At 39.3% G+C, this 20,131-nt stretch overlaps 1 protein-coding gene across 1 annotated transcript in view; it reads right to left on the reverse strand.

Moving 5' to 3' along the window:
* Window positions 1-17,523: 17,523 nt before the first annotated feature.
* REDIC1 (regulator of DNA class I crossover intermediates 1) overlaps window positions 17,524-20,131 on the reverse strand; it is a 57,032-nt gene continuing 54,424 nt past the window's right edge. The window contains 1 exon segment of the mRNA XM_088836691.1: window positions 17,524-18,059. Within this exon segment, the coding sequence (XP_088692817.1) occupies window positions 17,604-18,059 (456 nt within the window). The 3' untranslated portion in view covers window positions 17,524-17,603.

Raw genomic sequence — 20,131 nt, forward strand, 5'->3', positions numbered from 1 at the left:
TTGAGCTTATTTATACATAATGGTGCAAAGGAGTTTTCTAATTTCATTGATTGACATGTAGCTTTCCAACTTTATGAGCACCACTCCCTAAAGAAACTGTTTTTTCCACCTTATATTCTTGCCTAATTGATCTAGATTAATTGACTATAAGTGTATGGATTTATTTCTTATGCTTTCTATTCTGCTCCATTGATCCATACATCTGTTTTCATGCCAATACCATGCTACAGTGATTATGGTAGCTTTGTAGTGTTGTCTGAAGACTGTGAGGGTTATGCCTCCAGCTTTATTCTTTTTCTCTGGATTGCTTTGGCAATTTTGGCTCTTTTGTGATTCCGTATAAATTTTATTTATTCTAGTTCTTTGAAAAATGTCATGGGTACTTTCACAGGGAGAACATCAAATCTGTAGATTGTTTGGGTAGTATGGTCATTTTAACAGTATTAATTCTTCCAATTAAAAAAAAATAGGATATCTTTCCATTTATTTGAATCATCTTCAGTTTTCTTTATCAGTGTTAAATAGTGTTCAGTGTAAAGGTCTTTCACCTTGGTTAAGTTACTCCTAGGTTTTTGTTTTTGTTTTTGTTTGAGTGGGATTTTAAATTGAATTATTTTTTACTTTTTTTTTAAATATTTCATTGTTAGTGAAAAGAAATGGGAGAGATTTCTTTATGTTAATATCTTGAATTGATCTATCACTTTTTATGTGGAGACTTTAAGGTTCTCTATATAGAGAATAAGGAGAAGGTAATGGCAACCCACTCCAGTACTCTTGCCTAAAAAATTCCATGGACAGAGGAGCCTGCAGTCCATGGGGTCGCTAAGAGTAGGCTGCAGTCCATGGGGTCGCTAAGAATCTAACACCACCGAGCGACTTCACTTTCACTTTTCACTTTTGCATTGGAGAAGGAAACGGCAATCCACTCCAGTGTTCTTGCCTGGAGAATCCCAGGTACAGAGAAGCCTGGTGGGCTGCTATCTATGGGGTCGCACAGAGTCGGACACAACTGAAGCGACTTAGCAGCAGCAGCAGCATATAGAGAATAATGCCAGCTGCAAATAGTGACAGGCTTACCTCTTCCCTTCCAATTTGGATATGTTTATTTCTCTTTCTTGTTTGAATGCTGTGAACTGAACTTCCAATACGATGTTGAATAGAAAAGGTAGGAGTGGGCATTCTAATCTTGTTCCTGAATTTAGCAGTAAGGTTATTAGCTTTCCACCATTGAGTATAAGTTGACTGTGGTTTGCTGTAAACAGCTTTTCTTATGTTGAGCTACATCATCTCCAAACATTTTTAGTGAGAGTTTTTATCATAAATGGATGTTGAATTTTATAAAATGTGTTTTCTGAGTCCATTGAGATGACCATGTTTTCATTAATATGGTATGTATCACATTGATTGGTTTATGTGGAACCATTCTTGTGACCCTGGAAAGAATTCAACTTGTGATTGTATATGATCTTTTTCCAAGTATTGCTAGATTTGGTTTGCTAATATTTTGTTGAGGACTTTTGCATCTATATTCATCAAAGATATTGGGATATAACTTTTTGGTAGGGTCTTTTTCTGGTTTTGTTATCAGGGTGATGGTGACGTCATAAAATGAATTTGAGACTGTTTTCTCCTCTTCATTTTTTTTTGTAACTGTTTGAGCAAAACAGGTATAAATTATTTGTATAACTCCCTAGCTTCATTCACTTCTCTTAGCTTCATTGATCTTTTCAAATTTTAGTCTGTATTTTGTTTATTTCTGCTCTGATATTTATGATTTATTTCCTGCTACTAATTTTAGGTTTACTTTGTTCTTTTTCTAGTCCCTCTGGGTATATGGTTAGGTTTTCTATTTAAGATTTTTCTGTTTCTTGAGGTAGGCTTGTATCACTGTTTATAAACTTCCCTCTTAGAACTCCTTTTCTGGTGTCCCATAGATTTTGGACCACTGTGTTTTCATTTCATTTTCATATGTCTCCAATATTGTTTTATTTCTTCTTTCATTTCTTCAGTGATCCATTGATATAGTATAGCTTTCATGTGTTTATGTTTTTGCAGACTTTTTCTTGTAGTTGATTTCTAGTCTTATAGTTTTGTGGGTAGAAAAGTTGCTTGATATTGTTTCAATTTTCTTAAATTCAGTGAGACCTGTTCTGTGGCCTATCATGTAATATATCCTGGAGAATTCTCAATGCCACATGAAAAGAATGTGTAATCTGCTGATTTTGGATGGAATGTTCTATTTATAAATATACTAAATTCACCTGGTCTTAATGTGACATTTAAGGTCAGTGTTTCCTGGTCGATTTTCTGTCTGATGATCTGTCCATTGATGTAAGTGAGGCTTAAAGCCCCCTATTATTATCAAGAAACACCAGGAGTAACAAGCAAATTTGGCCTTGGAGTAGAGAATGTGGCTGGGCAAAAGCTAATAGAGTTTTACCAAGAGAATGCACTGGTCATAGCAAACACCCTCTTCCAACAACACAAGAGAAGACTCTACACGTGGACATCACCAGATGGCCAACACCGAAATCAGACTAATTATATTCTTTGCAGCCAAAGATGGAGAGGCTCTATACAGTCAGCAAAAACAAGACCGGGAGCTGACTGTTGCTCAGATCATGAACTTCTTATTGCCAAATTCAGACTTAAATTGAAGAAAGTGGGGAAAACCACTAGACCATTCAGGTATGACCTAAATCAAATCCCTTATGATTATACAGTGGAAGTAAGAAATAGATTTAAGGGACTAGAACTATGGATGGAAGTTCATGACATTGTACAGGAGACAGGGATCAAGATCATCCCAAAGCAAAAGAAATGCAAAAAAGGCAAAACAGCTGTCTGAGGAGGCCTTACAAATAGCTGTGAAAAGAGGAGAAGTTAAAAGCAAATGACAAAAGGAAAGATATACCCATTTGAAGGCAGAGTTCCAAAGAATAGCAAAGAGAGATAAGAAAGCCTTCCTCAATGATCAATGCAAAGAAATAGAGGAAAACAATAAAATGGGAAAGAGTAGAGATATCTTCAAGAAAATGAGAGATACAAAAGGAACATTTCATGCAAAGATGGGCACGATAAAGGAGAGAAATGGTACGGCCCTAACAGAAGCAAAAGATATTAAGAAGAGGTGGCAAGAATACACAGAAGAACTGTATGAAAAAGATCTTCAAGATGCAGATAATCACGATGGTGTGATCACTCACCTACAACCAGACATCCTGGAATGTGAAGTCAAGTGGGACTTAGGAAGCATCACTATGAACAAAGCTAGTGGAAGTAATGGAATTCCAGTGGAGCTATTTCAAATCCTAAAAGATGATGCTGTGAAAGTGCTGCACTCAATATGTCAGCAAATTTGTCACTCAATATGTCACCACCCTTATGACAGAAAGTAAAGAAGAACTAAAGAGCCTCTTGATGAAAGTGAAAGAGGAGAGTGAAAAGTTGGCTTAAAGCTCAGCTTTTAGAAAACTAAGATCATAGCATCTTGTCCCTCACTTCATGGCAAATAGATGGGGAAACAGTGGTGGACTTTATATTTTGGGGCTCCAAATTCAGTGTAGTTGGTGACTGCAGCCATGAAATTAGAAGATGCTTACTCCTTGGAAGGAAAGCTATGACCAACCTAGACAACATATTAAAAAACAGAGACATTACTTTGTCAACAAAGTTCAGTCTAGTCAAAGCTATGGTTTTTCCAGTAGTCATGTATGCATGTGAGAACTGGACTATAAAGAAAGCTGAGTGATGAAGAATTGATGCTTTTGAACTGTGGTGTTGGAGAAGACTCTTGAGAGTCCCTTGGACAGCAAGGATCCAGCCAGTCAATCCTAAAGGAAACCAGTGCTGAATATTCATTTTAAGTGTTGAAGCTGATGCTCTAATACTTTGGCCACCTGATGTGAACATTTGGCTCATTGGAAAAGATCCTGATTCTGGGAGGAATTGGGGGCAGGACGAGAAGGGGATGACAGAGGATGAGATGGCTGGATGGCATCACCAACTCGATGGACATGAGTTTGGGTAAACTCCAAGAGTTGGTGATGGACAGGGAGGCCTGGCGTGCTGCCATTCATGGGGTCGCAAAGAGTCGGACATAACTGAGTGACTGAACTGAACAGTGGTTCAATGGTAAAGAATCCACCTGTAATACTGGAGGCACAGGAGATGTGGGTTTGCTCCTTGGGTTGGGAAGATGATACACTGGAGGAGGGCATGGGAACCCACTTCAAGTATTCTTGCCTGGAGTATCCCATGGACAGAGGAGCCTGGTGAGCTATAGTCTATAGAGCTGGACAGGACTGAAGCAACTTAGCACACATGCACACACTAGCTAATATGTGTTTGATTTACACCTTTTATATCTATTACCTTTGCCAATGAGAGTTTGTTCTTTTGTCATTTTCCTGTTTCTAGTTATGGCATTTTCTTTTTCTTCTTTATATATATATAATTGAATTATAATGTATTAAATATATTATTATAATTAAAATCATATATATTATATATATAATTTCTTAATATATATCTATATATTAGACTTAAAATGTTTCAGGTTCACAGCTGGTGATTCAGTTATACGTATACACATATAATTTTTTTCAGATTATTTTCCATTATAGGTTATTACAAAATATTGACTTTAGTTCCGTGTGTTAAATGGTAAATATTTGATGCTTGTTGTCTATATATATTTTTTAATTAGAAATTAGCATTCTATTCAATCTAAGTCAAAGAAGTGAAATCAAAATTTCATATATTTTTAGTGGTGCAAAAATTCATAAGCTTTCTAAAATATATATAGTATGCATATTTATATATATGTATACAAAAGCTTTTCCAAGTGCATGATAAAGGCTAGAGAAAGAACATAAAAAAAGAAGAGATGGAGAAATTGGAAAACATAGACTGAATGAAATGAAAGAACTGAATATGAAAGAGAAATAGTGAAACAAACTAGATAAAAGATCATCATAGAGTCCAGTTGTTTTTAAACATGACTGCTCACTAGAAACCTATCAGGAGTTCTGGAGGAAAAAAAAGCAATACCTGAGCATTTTTATTTTTTAAAATCTTCAAAGATAGTTCTGATATTCATCTGGAATTTAGAAAATGATTACAGGGTTTTATCTTAAATCCTAGTTTTGGTGATACAGAGTTGGATTATTTTTCTGTTGACCAATCATTATACAATGGTATTAAGTGAGTTCAGTTCACTTCAGTCGCTCAGTCATGTCCAACCATTTGCGACTCCATGAATCACAGCAGACCAGGCCTCCCTGTCTATCACCAACTCCCGGAGTTCACTCAAACTCATGTCCACAGAGTCGGTGATGCCATCCAGCCATCTCATTCTCTGTCGTCCCTGTCTCTTCCCGCCCCCAATCCCTCCCAGCATCAGAGTCTTTTCCAGTGAGTCAACTCGTCACATGAGGTGGCCAAAGTATGGGAGTTTCAGGTTTAGCATCAGTCCTTCCAATGAACACCCAGGATTGATCGCCTCTAGAATGGACTGGTTGGATCTCCTTGCAGTCCAAGGGACTATCAACAGTCTTCTTCAACACCACAGTTCAAAAGCATCAATTCTTCGGTGAACAGCTTTCTTCACAGTCCAACTCTCACATCCATACATGACCACGGGAAAAACCATAGCCTTGACTAGATGGACCTTGGTTGACAAAGTAATGTCTCTGCTTTTTAATATGCTATCTAGGTTGGTCATAACTTTCCTTCCAAGGAGTAAGCATCTTTTAATTTCATGGCTGCAATCAGCATCTGCAGTGATTTTGGAGCCCAAAAAAACAAAGTCTGACACTGTTTCCACTGTTTTTCCATCTATTTCCCATGAAGTGATGGGACCAGATGCCATGATCTTTGTTTTCTGAATGTTGAGCTTCAAGTCAACCTTTTCACTCTCCTCTTTCACTTTCATCAAGAGGCTTTTGAGTTCCTCTTCACTTTCTGCCATAAGGGTAGTGTCATCTGCATATCTGAGGTTGTTGATATTTCTCCCGGCAATCCTGATTCCAGCTTGTGCTTCTTCCAGCCCAGCGTTCCTCATGATGTAGTCTGCATAGAAGTTAAATAAGCAAGGTGACAATATACAACCTTGATGCACTCCTTTTCCTATTTGGAACCAGTCTGTTGTTCCATGTCAAGTTCTAACTGTTGCTTCCTGACCTGCATACAGGTTTCTCAAGAGGCAAGTCAGGTGGTCTGGGATTCCCATCTCTTTTAGAATGTTCCACAGTTTATTGTGATCCACACAGTCAAAGGCTTTGGCATAGTCAATGAAGCAGAAATAGATGGTTTTCTGGAACTCTCTTGCTTTCTCCATGATCCAGCGGATGTCGGCTATTTGATCTCTGGTGCCTCTGTCTTTTCTAAAACCTGCTTGAACATCTGGAATTTCACGGTTCACATATTGCTGAAGCCTGGCTTGGAGAATTTTGAGCATGACTTTACTAGCGTGTGAGATGAGTGCAATTGTGTGGTAGTCTGATCATTCTTTGGCATTGCCTTTCTTTGGGATTGGAATGAAAACTGACCTTTTCCAGTCCTGTGGCCACTGCTGAGTTTTCCAAATTTGCTGACATATTGCGTGCAGCACTTTCACAGCATCATCTTTCAAGACTTGAAATAGCTCAACTGGAATTCCATCACCTCCACTAGCTTTGTTTGTAGTGATTCTCTCTAAGGCCCACTTGACTTCACATTCCAAGATGTCTGGCCCCAGGTGAGTGATCACGCCATCATGATTATCTTGGTCGTGAAGATCTTTTTCGTACAGTTCTTCTGTGTATTCTTGCCAACTCTTCTTAATATCTTCTGCTTCTGTTAGGTCCATACCATTTCTGTCCTTTATCGAGCCCATCTTTGCATGAAATGTTCCCTTGGAATCTCTAATTTTCTTGAAGAGATCTCTTGTTTTTTCTATTCTGTTGTTTTCCTCTATTTCTTTGCATTGATCACTGAGGAAGGCTTTCTTCTCTCTCCTTGCTATTCTTTGGAACTCTGCATTCAGATGCTTATATCTTTCCTTTTCTCCTTTGCTTTTTGCTTCTCTTCTTTTCACAGCTATTTGTAAGGCCTCCTCAGACAGCCATTTTGCTTTTTTGCATTTCTTTTCCATCGGGATGGTCTTGGTCCTGTCTCCTGTGCAATGTCATGAACCTCCGTCCAGAGTTCATCAGGCACTCTATCTATCAGATCTAGTCCCTTAAATCTATTTCTTACTTCCACTGTATAATCATAAGGGATTTGATTTAGGTCATATCTGAATGGTCTAGTGGTTTCCCCTACTTTTTTATTAAGTGAGTAATAGCTACATAATCAAGGGCTTCCCTGTTGACTCAGAGGGTAAAGCGTCTGCCTGCAATGCAGGAGACCCGGGTTCTATCCCTGGGTCGGGAAAATCCCCTGGAGAAGGAAATGGCAAGCCACTCCAGTATTCTTGCCTGGAGAATCCCATGGACAGAGGAGCCTGGCCGGCTACAGTCCACGGAGTCACAAAGACTCGGACACGACTGACAGACTTCACTTTCTTTAGGGTTCAAGTACCCACTCCAACGTTCTTCCCTGGAGAATCCCAGGGACGGTAGAGCCTGGTGGGCGACCGTCTTTGGAGTCTCACAGAGTCGGACACGACTGACGCGACTTAGCAGCAGCAGCAGCATGGAATCAAGTAGAGTGATGTGGTAAGTGGAAGTGCATACATGCACGTGTTCTCATCCACCCAGCCAGTCTATGTCTTTTGGTTGGTGCAGTTAATCCTTTTACATTTAAGCTAATTGTTGATATGTATGATCTGATTACCGTTTTCTTAATTGTTTTGGGTTTATTTTCTGTAGGTCTTTTTTTTCTCTCGAGTTTCCTGCCTAGAGAAGTTCCCTTAGCATTCACTGGTGGTGCTGCATTGTCTTAACTTAGCTTGTTTGGCAAGCTTTTGATTTCTCTATCAAATCTGAATGAGAGTCTTGCTGGGTAGTGTATTCTTGGTAGTAGGCTCTTCCCTTTCATCACTTCAAATATATCACTTTTGAGATAGCCATTTATAAAGCCATTCTCTTCTGACTTGTAGAGTTTCTGTTGAAAAATCAGCTGATAGCCTGATGGGAGTTCCCGTGTATGTTATTTGTCATTTTTCCCTTGTCACTTTCAATATTTTTGTCTTTTAGCTTTGTCAGTTTGACCGCATTCATTGTAAACCTGTTCTTCCTAGACTTTGTTGACTATTGTCTTTCCCATGTTAAGGATGTTTTCAGCTATTGTCTCTTCAAATATTTTCTCAGATCCTTTTTCTCTCTCTTCTTGTTCTGGGAACCCTATAACGCAAACGTTGGTGCATTTAATGTTGTCTCAGAGGTCTCATAGGCTGTCTTCATTTCTTTTCATTCTTTTTTCTATATTCTGTTCTGAGGCAGTGATTTCAATGATTCTGTCCTCCAGATCATTTATCTGTTCTTCTGCCTCACTTATTCTGCTATTCATTCCTTCTATTCAGGCTTCCCTGGTAGCTCAGCTGGTAAAGAATCTACCTCCAATGCAGGAGACCCTGGTTCAATTCCTGGGTTGGGAAGATCCCCTAGAGAAGGGATTGGCTATACACTCCAGTATTCTTGGGCCTCCCTGGTGGTTCAGCTGGTAAAGAATCTGCCTACAATGTGGGTAGACCTGGGTTCAATCCATGGGTTGGGAAGATAAGATCTCCTGGAGGAGACATGGCAACCCACTCCAGTATTTTGCCTGGAGAATCCCAGTAACAGAAGAGCCTGTCTGCCTACAGTCCATGGGGTCACAAAGAGTCCAAGCATAGCTCAGCACAGTGTATTATTCATCTTTGTTTGTTCTTTTTTCTTCAAGGTCTTTAGTAAGTATTTCTTGTTTCTTCTCCAATGCTTTTCTGAGATCCTAGATTATCTTCACTATCATTATTCTGAATTTTTTCCGGAAAGTTGCCTATCTCCATTTCATTTAGTTATTTTTCTGAGGTTTTATCTTGTACCTTCATCTGAGACATAACTTTCTGCTTTTTCATCCTGATTAACTTTCTGTAATGTGTCCTTTGTTTTAGCTGCTCTGGGACTGTTGGTTTTCTTGCTTCTTCTGTCTGCTCTCTGGTGAATGAGGCTAAAATGCTTGTGTAAGCTTCCAGAAATTGAAGAAAGTAGGGAAAACCACTAGACCATTCAGATATGACCTCAATCAAATCCCTTATGATTATACAGTGGAAGTGAGAAATAGATTTAAGGGACTAGATCTGATTGATAGAGTGCCTGATGAACTCTGGACAGAGGTTCGTGACATTGTACAGGAGACAGGGACGAAGACCATCCCCATAGAAAAGAAATGCAGAAGAGCGAAATGGCTGTCTGAGGAGGGCTTACAAATAGCTGTGAAAAGAAGAGAGGAGAAAAGGAAAGATATAAGCATCTGAATGCAGAGTTCCAAAGAATAGCAAGGAGAGAGATGAAAGACTTCCTCAGTGATCAATGCAAAGAAATAGAGGAAAACAACAGAATAGGAAAAACAAGATACCTCTTCAAGAAAATTAGAGATTCCAAGGGAACATTTCATGCAAAGATGGGCTCGATAAAGGACAGAAATGGTATGGACCTAACAGAAGCAGAAGATATTAAGAAGAGGTGGCAGGAATACACAGAAGAACTGTACAAAAAAGATCTTCACGACCAAGATAGTCACGATAACGTGATCACTGACCTGGAGCCAGACATCGTGGAATGTGAAGTCAAGTGGGTCTTAGAAAGCATCACTACTAACAAAGCTAGTGGAGGTGATGGAATTCCAGTTGAGCTATTTCAAGACTTGAAAGATAATGCTGTGAAAGTGCTGCACTCAATATGCCAGCAGATTTGGAAAACTCAGCGCTGGCCACAGGACTGGAAGAGGTCAGTCTTCATTCCAATCCCAAAGAAAGGCAATGCCAAAGAATGCTCAAACTACTGCACAATTGCACTCATCTCACACGCTAGTAAAGTCATGCTCAAAATTCTCCAAGCCAGGCCTCAGCAGTATGTAAACCGTGAACTCCCAGATGTTCAAGCAGGTTTTAGAATAGGCAGAGGAACCAGAGATCAAATTGCCAACATCCGCTGGATCATGGAGAAAGCAAGAGAGTTTCAGAAAAACATCTATTTCTGCTTCATTGACTATGCCAAAGCCTTTGACTGTGTCGATTACAATAAACTGTGGAACATTCTGAAAGAGATGGGAATCCCAGACCACCTGACCTGCCTCTTGAGAAACCTGTATGCAGGTCAGGAAGCAACAGTTAGAACTGGACATGGAACAACAGACGGGTTCCAAATAGGAAAAGGTGTACATCAAGGTTGTATATTGTCACCTTGCTTATTTAACTTCTATGCAGAGTACATCATGAGGAACGCTGGGCTGGAAGAAGCACAAGCTGGAATCAAGATTGCTGGGAGAAATATCAATAACCTCAGATATGCAGATGACACTACCCTTATGGCAGAAAGTGAAGAGGAACTCAAAAGCCTCTTGATGAAAGTGAAAGAGGAGAGTGAAAAGGTTGGCTTGAAGCTCAACATTCAGAAAACAAAGATCATGGCATCTGGTCCCATCACTTCATGGGAAATAGATGGAAAAACAGTGTCAGACTTTATTTTTTTGGGCTCAAAAATCACTGCAGATGCTGATTGCAGCCATGAAATTAAAAGATGCTTGCTCCTTGGAAGGAAAGTTATGACCAACCTTGATAGTATATTAAAAAGCAGAGACATTACTTTGCCAACCAAGGTCTGTCTAGTCAAGGCAATGGTTTTTCCCGTGGTCATGTATGGATGTGAGAGTTGGACTGTGAAGAAAGCTGATCGCTGAAGAATTGATGCTTTTGAACTGTGGTGTTGGAGAAAACTCTTGAGAGTCCCTTATACTGCAAGGAGATCCAACCAGTCCATTCTAAAGGAGATCGATCCTGGGTGTTCATTGGAAGGAGTGATGCTGAGGCTGAAGCTGCAATACTTTGGCCACCTCATGCGATGAGTTGACTCACTGGAAAAGACTCTGATGCTGGGAAAGGTTGGGGGCGGGAGGAGAAGGGGACGACGGAGAATGAGATGGCTAGATGGCATCACCGACTCTGTGGACATGAGTTTGAGTGTACTCCGGGAGTTGGTGATGGACAGGGAGGCCTGGCGTGCTGTAATTCATGGGGTCGCGGAGAGTCGGACACGACTGAGCGACTGAACTTAACTGAACTGAACTGAAGCTTCCAGATGGGAGGGACTGGCAGTGGGAAAAACTGGTTCTTGCTCTGGTGGGCAGGGCCTCAGTAAAGCTTTAATCCAATTCTCTGCTAATGGGAGGGGTTGGGCTGTAGTTTTTTGGCCTGAGGCATCCCAGCACGGGGGTCTACAGCCTCTCTGGTAGGGCTAATGGCAACCTCCAAGAGGGCCAAGGGGTACCTTTCCAGATGTGCTGCCAGGGCCCTTATCTCTGTGGTGAACCCCTGCCAACCCACACCCAACAATAGCAGGTAGTTTTGGTTCAGTCCCCTGTGGAGTTACTGCTCGTTTCTTCTGGGTGTTGGTATGCAGAGATTTTGTTTGTGCCCTCTAAGATTGGAGTCTATGTTTCCCCTACTCATGTGGAAGTGCTATCATCAAATTCACTGGACTTCATGGTCAGATTCCCTGGGGACTCCCAGGCCCTTTGTCAGATCCCCAGACTAGGAAGCCTGACTTGGGGTTCAGAACCTTCAGAGCAGTTGGAGAACTTCTTTGGTATTATTTTTCTAGTTTGTGGGTTGCCCACCTGGTGGATATGCAATTTTATCATGATTGCAGCCCCTACCGTCTCACTGTGGCTTCTTCTTTGTCTTTGGACATAGGATTTTTTTTTTTTTAATTGGGTTCTAGTGTCCTCCTGTTAATGGTTGTTCAACAACTAGTTGAGATTTTAGTGCTCTTGAGGGAGATGAGTGCACGTCCTTCTACTTTGCCATCTCGAACCAGAAGCTATGGCTTTTTCTTTTTCACTTAGAGAATTCCCTTTAACATTTGTTGTAAAACTGGTTTGGTGGTGCTGAACTCTTTCAGCTTTTACTTGTCCATAAAATTTATTTTGGTGGACAATGAGTTTGAATGAAATCTGAATGAAAGCCTTGGTGGGTGTGTGTTGTAGCTTGGTTGTAGCTTTCTGCCTTTCATGTCATTAAATATATAGTGCCACTCCCTTCTAACCTGCACAACCTGTGCTTAAAAGTCAGCAGGTAACCTTATGGAAATTTCCTTTCATGCAACTTATTGCTTTTCCCTTGCTGTTTTTTAGTACTCCCTCTTTTTTGTAATATTTATTTCGCTGAGTCAAGTCCCAGTTGTGGCACTCTGGATCTTCATTGCATCATGTGGGGTCTTTCATTGTGGTGCTAGTTGTGGCATGTGGGTGCGTTTAGTTGCCCTGTGGCATATGGGATCCTAGCTCCCCAGTCAGGGATCAAATCCATATCCTCTGAACTGCAAAGCAGACTCTCAACCATTGGACAACCAGGGAAATCCCACTCCCTCTTTTTGACATTTTAACTACAATGTATCTTGGTCTGTTACTCTTCTGGATGATCTTTTTAGGGACATAGTTCTTCCTTAATCTGGATATTTGCTTCCTCTTCCATCTTAGAGACATTTATATCTTTTATGTCTTCAAATATATTCTCTGCCCCTACTTTGGGTCTTCTCCTTCTGGGACCCTTCCCCTATGATGTGAATGATAGTGAACTATCCTCATTTCTGTTTATTCATTCTTTTTTTGGGTCAGCTTCAGTAATTTCCACTATTCTGTCTTCCAGCTCACTGATCTGTTTCTCTGTATCATTTAATATTGATTAAATGATATTGATTCCAACACTGATTCCTTCTAGTGTATTTTAAAATTGCAGGTGTTTTCTTCGTCTCTGGTTCTTCTCTGCATTTTCTCTTTGTTGAAGACTTCCAACTATTCTTCCAATATTCTCCTGAGTTTTTGTACATCTTTACAGTCATTACTTTGAACTGTTTATTGGGTAGACTGCTTATCTCCACTATACTTAGTTTCTCCTCTGGGGTTTTATCTTGTTACTGTTTGTGGGGAGGCAGGGGGACTTTTCCTCTGTCACCTTATTTGCTTTTTTCTTTTCAATGTATCTGGTAAGTTAGTTACATTTGCCAATCTTGGAGAAGTGACATTTTGTAGGAGATAGCCTATGCTTCCCAGCAGTGCACTCCCATCTGGTATCCAGAGATACACGCCCCAGGGGTGTCCCTTATGTGGGCTGTATGTGTCCTATTGTTGTGGGCTGACTACTATCAACCCTCTAGCACGCGTGGCTGGCTCCCAGTCCATATGGTTGCCAGAATCTACCTTGTGCAGAGTCTGCTTGCCACTGGTGAGTGGGGCCAGGTCATGAGGTGGCTGACTCTGGAGCCTAAGGGGGTCCCAGGGCAAGCATTGGCCTATTGGTAGATGAGTGGGTAGCTAGGCTCTGGGGGTGGATGGTTGTGAGCCTGGGGTTCCTGAATCTAGTATCAATCTGCTAGTAGGCAGGACTTGTTCCTGACATGTCCTACTTCAAAGTCCAGGGAATCCTAAAGCTGGTGTCAGTCCATTTGTAAGTGGGCCTGAATCCTGGTATGGATTTTGAATGGTCAAATGTGTCTTGGAGGTGGTGTCAATTTGCTGGTAGGCAGGCCAGGACCCAGGAGGTCCTGAATGTTGTGCTGGCCTATTGGCAGGTGGACCCAAGACCCAGATCCAGGGGAGCATCATGTGTCTATGTCACTGACTGATGTTCAGTTGCATCCACAAGAAACACTAGGTGAATGCAAAAAACTACCTATTTGAACTGAGTCACATATGTATAAACAAAATGAACATACATCCATCAAAAACCCAGCAGTTGCCTCAATTCACTGTATTATATTTTAAGTTGTCACATCTGTGGATATCTATATAAATAGACATATAGATATCAACATTCAAAACCTATCTAAGTATCTTGATTCAAAAAAGTCAAGCAGTACATGTCAAAGCTGTCATTGTCGCTCAGTCACATCCGACTCTTTGCGACCCCAAGGACTGCAGCATGCCAGGCTTTCCTGTCTTTCACAATCTTCCAGAGCTTGCTCAAACTCATGTCCATTGAGTTGGTGATGCCATCCAACCATCTCATCCTCTTTAGTCCCCTTCTCCTGCCTTCAATCTTTCCCAGCATCAGGGTCTTTTCTAATGAGTCAGTTCTTTGCATCAGGTGCCAAAGTATTGGAGCTTCAGCATCAGTCCTTCCAATGAATACTCAGGATTGATTTTCTTTAGGACTGACTGGTTTGATCTCCATGCAGTTCAAGGGACTCTCAAGAGTCTTCTCTAACACCACAGTTCAAAAGCATAAATTCTTTACATAACTTGTCAGTACGGATTACCTCCTCTTTCTTGGTGGCTCAGACAGTAAAGAATCCTCTGGCAAAGCAGGGGATCTGGGTTTGATCCCTGGGTTGGGAAGAACCCCGGGAGAAGGGAACAGCTACTCACTCCAGTATTCTGGCATGGAGAATTCCACAAACAGGGGAGCCTGGCAGGCTACAGTCAGTCCACGGGGTTGCAAAAGTTGGACATGACTGCACGACTTTCACTTTTCTTTTTCATGGATTACCTCAGAAGCAAAGCATAAGCCAAGAATTTAAGTGCATGTAGTATGTTTGGGGTGTGATCTCAAAAAACACTGTTATGGAATTAAAGATGTGAGAAAGGAAACGAAGCATGCTAATAAAGGGCTTACTATTACTATCAAGTAAGTCACAACTGAAAGCAACTGAAGCTTAATACTTCTGAGCAGCTCTGGAAGAACAGTGTTTCTATAACTTCAGAATGTATAAACATCACCTATTTTTTTCATTAAATTATTTCACCAAGAGAAGATCTAAACTAGTATTATCTTTTGAGAAGTATGTTAAAATGTATTGTTATATATGTCTTTTTTATTACATAAATCCATACTTACTTTCCTATCCAAATATATTTATCTCCCTAAGAGTTTGAGTGAACTCTGGGAGTTGGTGATGGACAGGGAGGCCTGGCGTGCTGTGATTCATGGGGCCACAAAGAATCAGACACGACTGAGCGACTGAACTGAACTGAAAGAGTTAGTAACTGCAATGTTAAGGAACAGACCATAAAACTTCAGGGGTTCCAAGAGCACCCTCATATTTAATAGTTTGCTGGTAGGATTCAGAACTCACTGAATGCTGTTATATTCACAGTTACAGTTTATTATAGGGAAAGGAGATATTAAAACCAGCCCAGGTAAAAAGCACATAGGACAGAGTCTAAGGAAGTAATACAGAGCTTCCAGTCTTCTACAAGTCATGGGGAGTGTTAATTTCCTGGTATCAATATGTGACAACACGAAGTACTGCCAACTGCGGATGCTCCCATGAGCCTTGGTGTCCAGAGTCTGTCTTTGGCTCCATCACAGTGGCATGATTGACTGCCCACATGGCTGACTTCAGTGTGATCTTACATCACACTATCTGGCTTGGCTCAAGGTCCCCAGGCAAACAAAGTTACTTCTATCAGGCATAACACTCCATGAGCTTAAAGATTACCTTACAAACCCAAAGGTAAAAAATCCAGATCTCTTATAAGGGAAGTTTAAATCCTTCACTATATTGCATCTTACTTCCCTTTTACTGTGTGCAGTCATTACCCTATATTCTTATTTACTTCACTAGGCTTAACTGCCACATTATGATATTGATAAAAATGTAACTAATCATGGACTTTTGTAATGAATGTGCTTTTAATAACTGGTAGACTTTCAATTGTATTGGAAAAAATCAATTTGATATTTGAAACCAATCTGATTCAAAGCTCAATCTTACTCTAATATCACCAGTATAATCTTCTTTTCCATATATAGGCCTTTACTATAATATATCATATTTTGCAAAATAATGCTCAGGATAATCAATCCACTATGGAATACCTTTTATTGAATATCAGGATATTCAATATCCTGGCCTTTTGAAAACTATCAATGTATGTCAGATAATTATATTCCCCTTTCATGAGAGGATTACTATCCTTAAAATTACTTAGGAGTTAATTGTGTTCTCTGAGGCCAGAAAGAGAACTTCCTAAAACTAACTAAAACCCTGAAGACTGCTACTGTTTAAATATTAGTTTAGTGTTTCTAAATTATTATGTTTCAGATCACCTCTGCAAAACAAACTGTGGAGTGATATGTACATGAATACATGTAAAAATGCACTAATCACTTTAACAGAAATCCCTATTTTATTTTTGCTAGTTAGATAGAATGCCCCTTGTTGATCACTTTGTAACATACAGATGTCCATTTTCTAAAGTGCCTAGTGTCAACATTTAAAACCTTGACAACAAAAATAAGTGTTATGTTGGAAACAAAGCCAATACTTTACAAAAGCGAGATTCTAATGCAGTATTTATGAAAATTTTATGTAATATTAAAATTAGAAAACATAAATAACTTTCCAATGTTGAATAATTCTTTTACAAAAGTGCTGAAACAATTTTTTTTTACTCTTGAAAAGAAAAAACATTCCTTTGAATTAATATAAGCACCAACAAAAAATTTTTCTCCAAATTAGAAAAATATTTTATCTAAAAATTAATGCCAGAATTTTTAACAACAGTATAATGTTTAAGATAAGTAGCTAAGGAAATCTTATAATTAGGCTATAAAACATATTTAATATTATTTAGTATTATTTTGTCTTAAATTCTTAGAAGAGAATATTTTTGCCAAAGATACAACTGCACTAAATTTTAAAATAAATGTAACAAGAACTGTCAACTAAAAAATACAGTCACAACCTGAAAGTAGACAGTTATTTTATTTGGGGGGAATGTTTAGAACTCTGAGCCCTGGAGACAGCATCTCAGTAGCTCTGAGAATACTGTTCCAAGAGGGCAAGAGGGGAAGTCAGGATATATATAAGTGCAACAAAGGGAGCAGGCAGTCTGAACATCAAAGATAAGTATCAAGGAATTTAGCATTCTATGTATGGGAAGATGCAAGTCTCTGGAATCACTGAATTCATTCCTTTCATATGAACCTCAGCTACCTGGGGCCAATCCTGTTTCCTTTTTCATTTTGATTCTTGCATTCCCCCAGCTCCTCAGCAGTCACCATGGGGAGTGGCAGCATCCACTGGATCCCAGTTTTGGGAGCCTTCATTCACATTTGGAGGTCAGAAAATGCTGATGACTGTGACATTTCTTGTTTATTAACATGGCAGGAGATATTTTTCACAGAAGTAACAGTTAAACATTTTTAATCAATAAACAGCAGCATTTCATAATAAATAATCAGCATAAGAACAATAGTAAATTTACATATATATTATTTTCTAAAAAAAATTTAAGATATACTAAAGCTATTAAAAATACCTATGGGAAATTAAAGCATAAATTAGTAATACTAAAAAATAAATACATCTTCTGAATACTTTCATCTAGTTGCTTAGCTACAAAAATATTCTTTATTATGTTAGTGAAATTCTAAACATTAAAACAAATGCAAAAACTCAGGTTAAGGTTTTAGAATATTAGTTGTTTTTAAGGATTTCCTGCCCTCCAGTGGTATCTGCCTTAACATTTTCATTGTACCTTTCAACATTACAAAAAGAAGACACATCATTTCTACACTTACATTTTGAAATTATATCACATTGTATGGCAGCATCTAATTTTTCCTCCATTATAAGTTCACTCTCCGTTTGTACCCATGCATCGCACCTTGCAACCTGCAGAATGCAGTTATTACTGGTTTTGCTTTGCAATATGTGTGCTGAATTACACTGAGACTCTGGAAACTGATGTATATTATTATTCACTGAAAACTGGTTAAAATTCTCATTTTGTTTATGAAATTTGACATTGTTATTAATAACCTTATCACATGGAAATTTTTCCATGTTTTCTAAATAAAAATTATTAGTTGTTTCTTTGGTTTTGATGGATCTCCTATTTGAATCTTCAGTTTGATCTTCATCTTCAGATTGCTAAAAGAAATTAGTAATTTTGCTGTAAATTATGGTTATATTAAAAAAAATTATTCAACCTTGAAGCAGACATTCTTAAAATTCACATTATAGAAACTTTCAAAAAAAGAAAAGACTTTGATAGGTGGCAAATCAACCTAGATTTTTTTAAAAATCAAGGTTATAGATTTTAAAATATCATGATACAATATTAAGAATTCTTATATTAAAGGGCTTCCCTGGTAGCTCAGCTGGTAAAGAATCAGACTGCAATGCAGGAGACCTGGATTTGATTCTTGGGTTGGGAAAATCCCCTGGAGAAGGGATAGGCTACCCACTCTAGTATTCTTGGGCTTCCGTGGTAGCTCAGCCCGTAAAGAATCCGCCTGCAGTGTGGGAGACCTCGCTTCAATCTCTGGCTTGGGAAGATTCTCTGGAGAAGGGAACACTACCCACTCCAGTACTGGCCTGGAGTCCATGGGGTTGCAAAGAGTCGGACACAACTGAACAACTTTCACTTTTTCACTTATATTAAAGATGGAAAAACACTAAAAAGAAAAGACTTTTGTCTCTTATTAGTCCCCATAATCATAGGTGACATTATCCTACCTTTTCACAGAGATGAAATGATATAGAACATATACTCTTCAACTACTTTAAGAGTGGACTAGAAGTATAACTTTGAATTAAAAAGCTAACACATACAATTTAGTATTCACTCCTTGACTCTTAAGTTAATAACTATATTATATCTTTCATGGACTCAGTCTTAAGAAGACTTATTAAGAATAGCATTAATAAACAGAAAATCAAATACACAGAAGAAAAGTTAAATAGTAATAAATATAACAATCACTATATAAAAAGTCAAATGTTAAAATTTTTAATAGGCCTAGCTTTCAATTTAGTAATTTTAATTTTTAAATTTCAAGAAAAATTATCTTTTAATTACTAAACAAAATATTACTTTTAATTAAAAAATCCGATATAAAATCTTATTTTAGCTAAAAATACAAAGCAAAGTTAACATTAAAAAACCTAAAATGAAATATAAGACTCAGCTGATTGGCACTAAAATAGGAAAAGTAAGCCCAATAAATAGTATTAAAACTGGCAGGGCACAAATTAGAGAAAATAAAGTTCAATACACTTATTCAAGAAATAAATATTCAGTTAGCATCTGCAATGTGAGTGAAGCAGACATGATTGCTGCGCTCTATATCACACATATCAACAGAAGAATGTTGGATCCCATCAAAAAAAGATACCCCACATCCAGGGTATCCCAGGAGGGGCGAAATCACATTAAGAATCACACCCCATACCCACCAGAGACGTCAGAGGTTCAAACAAACCTTGTGTGCACCAGGACCCAGAGACCCCACAGAGACTGAGCCAGAGCTGTGAGTGTCTCCTGTGGAGGTCAGCAGTAGACTGCTGGAGGGGCAGGGGCTCTGGGTGCAGCAGACCTGGGTATGGCATAAGCCCTGTTGGAGGAGGTCGCCATTAACCCCACCATAGATCCACCAGAACTTACAGAGGAATGGGAAACACAGTCTTAGAGGGCACAAACAAAAGCTTGTACACACCAGGACCCAGGAGAAAGGAGCAGTGACCCAACAAGAGACTGACCCAGACTTGGCCGTGAGTGTCCAGGAGACTCCAGCAGAGGCAGGGATCAGCAGTGGCCTAGCTGCAGGGCTGGAGGAACTGAGTGCAACAGTGCCTGCATGGGACCATTTGAAGGAGGTCTCCATTATCTTCATTACTTCCACCATAGTTTGCCCTCAGGTCAAATAACAGGGAGGGAACACAGCCCCATCAATCCCCATTGGATTAAAGATTTACTGAGCATAGCCCAACCATTCAGAACAAGACACAGTTTCCCTCTCAGTCAGTCTCTCCCATCAGGAAGCTTCCATAAACCTCTTATCCTTCTCCATCAGAGGGCAGACAGACTGAAAACCACAATCACAGAAAACTAACCAATCTGATCACATGGACTGCAGCCTTGTCTAACTCAATGAAACTATGAGCCATGCCGTGTAGGGTCACCCAAGACAGACAGGGCATGGTGGAGAGTTCTGACACAA

Source organism: Moschus berezovskii, chromosome 6 (genome assembly GCF_049115385.1).
Source record: "Moschus berezovskii isolate FMDL1 chromosome 6, NW_MosBer_1.0, whole genome shotgun sequence".
Lineage (NCBI taxonomy): Eukaryota > Metazoa > Chordata > Mammalia > Artiodactyla > Moschidae > Moschus > Moschus berezovskii.